At 30.4% G+C, this 9,482-nt stretch overlaps 1 protein-coding gene across 3 annotated transcripts; it reads right to left on the reverse strand.

Moving 5' to 3' along the window:
- Positions 1-866: 866 nt before the first annotated feature.
- On the reverse strand, positions 867-9,196 carry LOC120072903 (Protein kinase superfamily protein). Of its 3 annotated transcripts, none has more exons than XM_039025434.2 (2): positions 7,932-9,196; positions 867-1,010 (listed from the first exon to the last, which is right to left on the reverse strand). In XM_039025434.2, exons 1-2 carry the CDS (start codon positions 8,940-8,942, stop codon positions 999-1,001), a joined length of 1,023 nt encoding a protein of 340 aa, XP_038881362.1. In that variant the 5' UTR covers positions 8,943-9,196; the 3' UTR covers positions 867-998. The 3 variants fall into 3 exon arrangements, with proteins under 3 accessions (XP_038881362.1, XP_038881361.1, XP_090167695.1); XM_039025433.2 differs by lacking the exon at positions 867-1,010 and adding an exon at positions 7,695-7,741; XM_090311569.1 differs by lacking the exon at positions 867-1,010 and having other exon boundaries at positions 7,787-9,195.
- Between the last annotated feature and the right edge of the window lie 286 nt (positions 9,197-9,482).

Genomic DNA, 9,482 nt, shown 5'->3' on the forward strand with positions numbered 1-9,482 from the left:
CTCAACATCATAATCATCACTGTACGAATCTATGACATACATATAAATCTCAACATCATGGCTCTACAACATACACATATACCTCAACATCATCCGATCAAATACATCCATATGGAATCACAGACCATCTCATACTAGCATTCAAGTGTCTACGTGCACAAATAAATATTTCAGATCTCGTGCTAGAACATATTTTGGTCATATTATACTATCATGCTGTCATTCTGCCATAACATTCATTTATCATGCTAGTATACATTTAATGCCTGGCCCGTGGGCAGTTCCAGTAGTAAGATTACTTACCTTGATATTAGGTCGAACCAAAAAGTAATTGAATCTTTGTGAAATTCTTGAATCCTTAATCAAGCCTAAACATAAATCAAGCTTTAAAATTAATAGTTAAAGCCAAAATCCAAACACCCAAATATTACAAAATATTTCCAGATAACCTTACCTAAGGTGTGGTCCAGTTCGAATTCACCTTCCAAACCTCTAATTTTAAGCCCAAATAATTAGCAAACCAAACTCTTCTTCATCTTGAATGAAATTCTTGAATCAACCCCCTAATCATAATTTGAAATTAGGCTTACATGATTAAAGCCTAAATCAAATACATACTTCATTACCAATGTCTCAAATAAATTATCCATATGTAGCTTTGTGAAAAAAATCACTTCCAAATGACTTCACCAAAATTTCTCAACCACCAAAATTAATCCACAAGAGGGTCATCAAAGTATAAAACTTACCAAAACTCGCTAAAACAAACTCCAACTTCACTGAACAACACCTCAATATCTTCACATACTTGAATCCAAAGTTGAAACACAATGGGTATCAACCAATTGATGATTAAATTAAATGAGTATTCAATAATCAACCGAAAACAACCCAAATGGCAGAAATCTTACCCAAATCGATAGATCCAGTGATGGCAAAAGCGAACGACGCTTGAGCAGTGGTGGACGGAGGTCATGAAGAAGAAATTGACACAGCGGCTACGGTCTCGGCTGGATGCGTGAGGAAGAAAAGGAAATGTGGGTTTGACTTTTTATTAAAAAAAACAATAATAATAATAATAACAAAACAAAAAAGGAAATAAATATAATTACATTTAATTCCTTTCCGTTTTATACCATTAAATTCCTTTCCGTTTCAAAAGGAAATTAATTCCTGCCATTAATTTCCAATTTCAATAATTTCACGCCAACAATTAAATTTTCGCACTTACACTTAAAGTCCAAAATTCCAAAAATGCCCTCCAACTAATAACAATTACTGAAAATCCAAATAATAAAGTTACTGAAATTACATTATTACTAAAAAATGTGTGGAGTGTTACACTATCCCTTGTTTATTTTTGTTCAAAGCATGTCGTTAATTGACTGTTCGTTTGCATTACTGTGCGTTTGAACGTATATTGTGTATTTCGGTCACTATGAAATGGAGTGATCCGAACGCACTCTTGGAACTCTTCGGTAAGAGATCCTTCAGAGTTGTCTAAAGAATTTGATATGAAAGATTTGGGAGCTGCCAAAAAAAATCTTAGGAATGAAGATCGAGAGAAAAGATGGTACGTTGACACTGTCACAAGAAGAATATATGAAAAAGATGTTGAATCGATTTCACATGGAAAATGCAAAACCTGTGAGTACTCCTTTAGCTTGTCATTTTAAATTATCTAAGGAGCACTCACCCACTACTAAGCAGGAAAGAGATCACGTGACTAGAGTGCTATATGCTTCAGCTATAGGAAGCCTGATATATGCCATGGTTTGCATAAGACCAGACATTGCACATGCAGTGGGAGTTGTTAGCAGATAAATGAGCAATCCAGGAAAGTAGCACTGGGAAGCTGTAAAGTGGATTTTCAAATTTCTAAGAGGAACAGCTGATTATGCTCTGCATTTTAAGAAGTCAAATTTTAAACTGCAGAGCTATGTTGATGTAGATATGGTAGGTGATACATATGGCAGAAAAAGTACTACCGAGTATGTTTTTACTTGAGGTAATACTACTATTAGTTGGTTTTCTGGATTGCAAAAGATAGTAGCTTTCTCTACTACAGAAAGCTGAGTATGTTGCAATCATTGAGGCAAGTAAGGAGATGATATGGCTTCAGTATTTTCTAGAAGAGCTTGGCTTGAAATTAGGAAAAGGGACATTGCATTATGATAGTCAGAGTGCTATTCATTTAGCAAAGAATCCAGTGTTTCATTCAAGAACGAAACACATACAGGTGAAGTATCATTTTATTTGATCTGTTTTGGAAGACATAGTGCTAGTGCTTGAAAAGATTTCAGGAAGTCAGAATCCAGCATATATGTTTACCAAATTCGTTCTTGTCGATAGACTGAAGTTGTGCGCAACTTCAGTTAGACTTCTTCATGAATAGAGAGAGGAGTCGCTACCGTTGTAGGGCAGACATGATGCATGTTTGGTCTCCAAGTTGGAGATTGTTAAGAAAAAATGAAGCCCAACCAAGGCCCATTTTCTTTGTTTTATGCTTAACTCTTAAGCAAGTCTCTCATTGGCCAACATGGAGGTGAGTAATGTTGAAGAATGAATTTGGGGCGGTGGAAAATTTTTTTTGTAAAATGCAAATCAGTAGTGGTTTTTAAAACCAACAATGTGCCGAGAGTTTCTTAAGCGAATAATATATATATATATTGTCGAATTGATTACTTTGATGTCTCACAGTGAGCATTTTTCTTCCTCTTTTGAGAGTTTTGTGAGCTTTGTAAAAGTGATTTGTGAGTCGTTCTTTTGATAGAAAAGTGAGAGAAATCATTTTTTAGCATTGTAAACTCTTGTACTCTTCTCCCAGACTATTTTAGTGGAATCTACATCGGTAGCAGAGAACTGGATGTAGCCCACACTAGGTGAATCAGTATAAATCGGGTGTTATCTCCCTTCCTTTAAACTTGATTTATAATCGTTCTTATTACTTGAAAGTTTAGATTGGTTTATCTATTTTTTTTAAGTTATCGAGTTACAAATTGTTTATTCTACCTAATTTGAAACTCAAATTTAATCTAGATCTATTGGATAATTTATTTTATCTAAATTTTGGTTGATAATTTAGATTGATATATTATTATCTTGACTGAAAGCTATCAGCCTTCACATGTCAAACTTAAAATAAAAAAGAAATCTTTTGTGACTTTGTTTTCTTACAAACTTCTGTTATGATAAATGTTAAATTGATTTTGGTAAATTTATTTATCGAACTTTTAAAATGGTAAGTTGAAAATGGCCACTAAGAAATGTTTAACCACTATGAGTAAAAAGATTCTAAGTTTGAGCTTGCAATGATGAGGCACAAAAATCGATTTGCAAGATGTGCCTCTGTCAGCAGCCCATTAGAAGCTTGCAGATGAAGACTCCAAAAATCCAAAGAATTTTAATAATAATATAATAATAATAATAATAAGATATATTATGCTGATCTTCTTTTCTAAAATGTATATTTTTTATTTAAAAGTACAAATTAATATTATTTAAATTAGTTAAGTTTTTTTTCCTTTTAAAATTTTAATATTTTTTAGTTTTGCTTAGAGCAAATTTGAAATCGGTTTTATAGATATATTGATGAAACTTTAGTAAAATTTATGAAAATGGTTATTATTTAGATGAAACTCTAGTAATAGAACTAAGAGTGACTTTACAGTGAACTTCTAGTTAAGTAAATAGGGAAAAGAATAGATATTGTTATAACTGTAATAGCTATTTCACACACTCTTTTAGAAAAGTCAAATGTGTCGTGATTTTACTGATAATCTAAAAACTCGTTATGCTTATATTAATATCAAAGATACTAACAATCGTGATCAAACAGATGAAGTTGCTTTATTGTAAAATATCTATGTAGATGTTGATGCCATAGTAGAATTTTTTTAAAAAAATGAAAAAATAATTATAAAATAATATCAATTGTCAAAAAATTAATTACAAAATTAAACAACATGAAATATTTGTATATAAAATAATTATAAATTTTTTATATAAAATAAGTGGATACAAAAATGAAAAATCATAGCATTAAACTAAACATAAACCTAATATAATAAGAATAGAAAAATCATATTATTAAACATAAGAAGAATATAAAAAGCATAACATTAAATATAACATAATGAAAAAGAAAAGAAAAAGAAACCTACAAATAAGTAGAGCTTGAGAGAAAATAAGAGGAATATTAGAGAACTCACATTCATTTAAGTTTGAATGAAATAATGTGAAGATTCAATGAAATATATTTGAACGAAAATTTTTGGTTTCTTAAAAATAAAGATTCTTTATAAAGAGAAAAAACTTTCCTTGCACTTTTCTTGAGATAGTATAGCTAATTGCTTAAAAAAATCTCGAAACTTCGGTGAAATTCAAAACATTTCAAAATTTCAAGAAATTAGGAAAATTTAAAATTCCTCCTGCCGAAATTTTTAACCATGGCTAAGAATGAAAATCCTTTAACCTGGATGAGGCCATTTTTTTGGCCATTGATAATTTTGATGATGTTGAATACTTAGCTTTTTAATTTTTTTTATGTATATTTATTCTAAGTTTTTAATTCTAAGTTTATGTTTGCTTTTTTTTAACATAATATGCTTGTGTTTTTAGTCTAGATTTAATTATTTTTATACTTGGGTGCGTTGTGGTGTTTTGATTTGGAAGAGTTTTTCATTAGTTGAATGTGTAATTTATTATTTTGGTTAGTTCAAGATAAATTCTTTATTTGATTTCTAAAAATTAGTTAACATGTTTGATTATGTGTTAAGTATGTCAAAGCGAGCATAGCTCTATTGACATAAAGATATGTTAACGACTAAGAAATTTGTAATTTGAATCCTCTGTCCTAATGTGTGTATCTATAGATTTGAATTTTCGCTTTTATAATTATACTAAAAATTAATTATGCTCTATTTTTTAAGTCAGCAAAAAAGTAGTAACCAAGTATAAATAGGCATCTTGTAGCTTCCATGGAACTTTTGATTATAATAGAAAATCTTATTTGGTGTTGAAAACCAAAAAGAAAGAGACATCAATTTGGAGTTTGAAAAGAAAAATCCAACCACCATGTCTAACTTGGTAAACTTTATAATATAATATATTCTATTCGAAATTTGTCATTTTTGGAGTGATATAATTATAATAAATCCCAATTAACACGAAATTAAATGATTCAAACTCTTAGACAAATACAAAACTCCAACAATTAATATTTCCTCACGTCATTTTAATTACCCTCACACCATTTGGCTTTTGTTAATAATGTTAGACCCTTTGCATTATAGGTCCTCCCTTTTCATGGTATGATAGAATTTTGTTTCATCACTATGAACGATAATAATAAAAGTCTACAAATCCTATACTTTGCATTACAAAACCAATAAATCTAAAAAGGATGGATTATTTTGTTAAAAAAAAAAAAAAAAAAAAAAAAGCCTGTAAAATACAGGATTGTAATCAAAAATAGAAAGGAAGAATCGAAATTTTGTGAACAATGCAAAGTTGAATTTGTTGATTCTCGAGATTGACATATCCAATAATCTAAGCATAATTCAATTCATTATCAAAGCATATGTACTTTCACTTAAAAGGTAAAAAGGCTCAAATTTCTCATTTGAAATATACTTTTTAACTCAAAATAATAATTAAAAATGTAATTTTATTGCTCATATTCTCACATACGAAGATGTCAAATGGGCTTTACATCATCTCATATGTACTTTGCATATATTAAAAATTAAACTCTTGTTTTAGCTCTGTTAATAAGTGTCATCTTTATAATATATTGGGTTCACTAATTCATTATTATTAATAATATTATTATTTTGTGAAGTCCTTATGTATTTGGAACATTTGTTTAAACATTAACTTTTCAAGCATTTAAACACACATTAACAATAAAAAAATCAATAAAATTCTTTATTTCCTCTGTGATGGAAATTATATATTTGATGTTTTGCTTATAACAGAAAGATATAATCTAAATAAAATTTGATTGGCTATTTTACAAAATTAAAAATAAATGTGTGAATTTATAATACATTTAGAATGCAAATAAACAAAAATTAAATAATACGTCAAAACAGTATTTGTAGATATTATTGGATGCTATTTTTGCATTAAAGAAAATGGGAAGTATTGTATTATCCACGTGTCAAGTACGGAAGCCCCTTTTGGTCAAAGGACTAACAATGGTAAACAAAATGGGTTGAAAGAATGGGTCCCTCTCACCGCCAAAACAAATCCTCCATTTCATACAGAAATTTCCAACCAAATACCACATTTTATTTAAAAATTCCAACAAAGTCCCTTTCCAATTATAATTTGGCATAGTCAGATAATTATATTTTTTTTATTTTTTTGTATTCTTCTTCAGTTTTCTTGAAAATTGAATCAAGATTAGCTTTTGATGTGGAGTATGGATCTTGAAACCCACTTCCTAAACCTAAAAGTCAATATATATCTCAAAACTCTTTCTAATTTCATAAATTAGGTTATATTTTGTTTCTAGAACTTTTTAAAAGATTTAATTGCAAGTATGCATATTTTTTTTTTGCTTCAATCCTTTTCTTTTAACTTCAATACTTTTCAACCATATGAGATTAGGATTGTTCATCAATATTAAAATGAAGGAAATTTTTAAAAATAGAAAAATAAAGAGAAATAATTTATACAAAATAGTAAAATTTAATCATTTTAGATTTCTATCAGTTTTTCTAGATAGACGTCTATCGATCTCTATCAGTAATAGACTTCTATCCGTTTTTATCACTGACATTGATAGAAATCTATCGTATCTATCACTGTTTTTCTTTTTTTACTATTTCTGTTTTTTATCTATTCTAGTTGAACTTTTTAAAAATATCTTTTCTCCAAACATGTTGAATAAAATTAGTTTAAATTAAAATCTATTATAACTTCGTTTGGTTGCACCGACTAAAGCAAAAAGTGATGTCAAAACACCAAAAATGATTTTAAAATAACTCTCTCACCGAATCACCTTTTAGAGAAGAATCAACTTTAAGTATTTCTTTTTTTTTTAAAAAAAAAAAGTTTTTATGACGTTGATTTTTTTTTAAAATAATATATATGATTTTTATTTGTAACTAAATAATGTAATTTCTTTTATTAAAAAAAAAAAAGTCTATTTATGATTCTTTAGCTACCTTCTAATTTGATAAATTAGATTATATAGTTGTTCTTTTTTAATTTATTTGGTCTCTAAAATTTATATGATTCAGAGTTAATAAAAGTTTTAGATTTTTTTAATTCTGCTTGAACATAGATAGAGGTCATTCACAACTTCCACTTTTTGTCTAATATATAGACTTGATGCTATAAATGTCAGTAAAAATATCAATAAAATATCCATGATAATGAATATATACTTTTGAAAAAAAATCTAAATTATCTAAGAAACATTTTACACTTTTAAAATCCATAGTGATAGTAATAATATTTTGTTGCTTCATTTTATGTTTCTATTAATTTTTTTACATTATATAGAATCATAAATTCATCTCTCAAAATCATAAATTCATCTCTCAAGTCAATATCAAATCCATAAATATATAAAAATATAGAACTGAATAAATATAAACTTATATTCAAATTTATGGGCGACTTTTCAAATTTAGAAATGAAAAAAAAAAAAAAAAAAACAATATTTTACCTAACCCTCCCAATTTGCTTCAAAGTAATCCATGTATTTTAATTATTTAAAACAAATTACCTACAAGAAGTACGAAGAAGACATGACCATAAACAATAGATAGTATTTTTGTTCATTGGAGAGATTCATATAAATTTATGTAATTAAATATATGATATCTACAATAAAAAAAGAAAAAAAAAATTGGAGATGAGACGGTTTCAAATTGGTTTCAACCCATAATTCAAACAGAAAAAAATCAAACACATACCTGAGTTTCTAAATTGTTCAAAATGGCAACCACTTGACCAATCGCGGGCCTGCTCTTTCTACAATTCCCGACACAAGCCAAAGCAACCTTCCCCATTCTCATGAATGGCTTCAAATCTGAAGGATACTCAATTCTCGGATCCAAAACTTCACTGAATCTCATCTCCTTTATCAATGGCAGCGCCCATTTCACCAACCACCCTTCTTCGCAACCCCTTCCACTCAAAAGCTCCAACAACACAACCCCATATCCGTACACATCGTTCTCCTTGCAACTCCCCTGCCCGCCCTTCCCCTGCCAGTACTCATCGTCTACATAACCCACCAACCCCCTTTTCTCTCTCGCCGCTAAGTAATTCAGCCCGTAATCGCTCAGTTTCGGGATGAATTCCGCGTCGATTAGTATGTTTGATGGCTTCACGCACCCATGGATTACGCTCGGCGCCATTGATTCGTGTAGGTATTGAAGTCCTCTGGCTGCCCCTGCTGCGATTTTTACACGATGTTTCCAATTTAATAGAAATGCCCCATCTGGGTTTTGGTGTAAGTACATGTCTAAATTCACGACGCCGGCGTATTCCATCACGATGATTCGTTCGCCGGGGGCTTCTGAGTAGCCGGTGATGGAGACGAGATTTGGGTGTTGGGCGGAAGAGAGGGATTTGATTACTGAAGAGAAGCCAATTCCGGCATTATTGTTGCTTAGAACTAACCATGGGTAGATTCTTTTGACGGCGATGAGCTCCCCTGTTTCCGACAAGGCGGCGTAAACTGTGCCTAATCGGCCTTCACCGATGACGCGGCGGTGGTTGAAACCTTCGGTGGCGGTGTAGATGTCGATTAGTGTGTGGGGTCGGGCAGAGGGCTTCACCGGCGGCGGGGATTCGTCGGGGAGTTGACGATGGGGGTGGTTTCTGCAAATGAAGAAGAGGAGAACAGAGAGAAGAGCGATGAAAGAGGAAGAACAGAGTGCCAAGATGAAGTAATAGGCAAGTTTCTGGTGGTGATTCATTTTGTTTATTGTTAATTGGGGGTTTAGGCTATAAACCTATAGAGAGGGGGAAAGAGAAGATTGGGGATTGAGGCATGAAAATGAGAGAATTTGAGAAGGGAAAACGGAGAGATTGAGATCAGAAAAAGGGTTTGAAAATTGGGTGAGAAATGTTGAAGTTTTCATAGTTTAGATGTGGTTGTTCATAGTTGGCTGCTTCCGCCACTTAATCAATACAAAATTGTCAAAGTTTTTTCTTTTAATTTAATTTCTAGTGTTTGATTTTTATAAATTCTACATAGTTGTGTCAAGTTTAACTTAATCCTCTCGAAGAATCGAATCCGCAAAATGATTGAATTCCATAAATAAATCAATTAACTATTCGGTTTTTATTTTTGGTTTTTTAATTTTTGGAAAGTTAAGTTTGGTTCGATCAAATTTTTTATAATGATTGTATCATTTATAAGTAATAAAATTGAAGCAATTAACTATTTGGTTTTGATTTTTGGTTTTTTAATTTTTGAAAAGTTAAGTTTGGTTCGATCAAATTTTTTATAATGA

This window comes from Benincasa hispida, chromosome 3, assembly GCF_027475165.1.
Source record: "Benincasa hispida cultivar pf3 chromosome 3, pf3_genome.v1.1, whole genome shotgun sequence".
NCBI classification, from domain to species: domain Eukaryota; kingdom Viridiplantae; phylum Streptophyta; class Magnoliopsida; order Cucurbitales; family Cucurbitaceae; genus Benincasa; species Benincasa hispida.

What these genes read in the sequence shown, in the direction of transcription:
- LOC120072903 (XM_039025433.2), bottom strand. Translation starts at nt 8,942, where the DNA reads ATGAATCACCACCAGAAACTTGCCTATTACTTCATCTTGGCACTCTGT.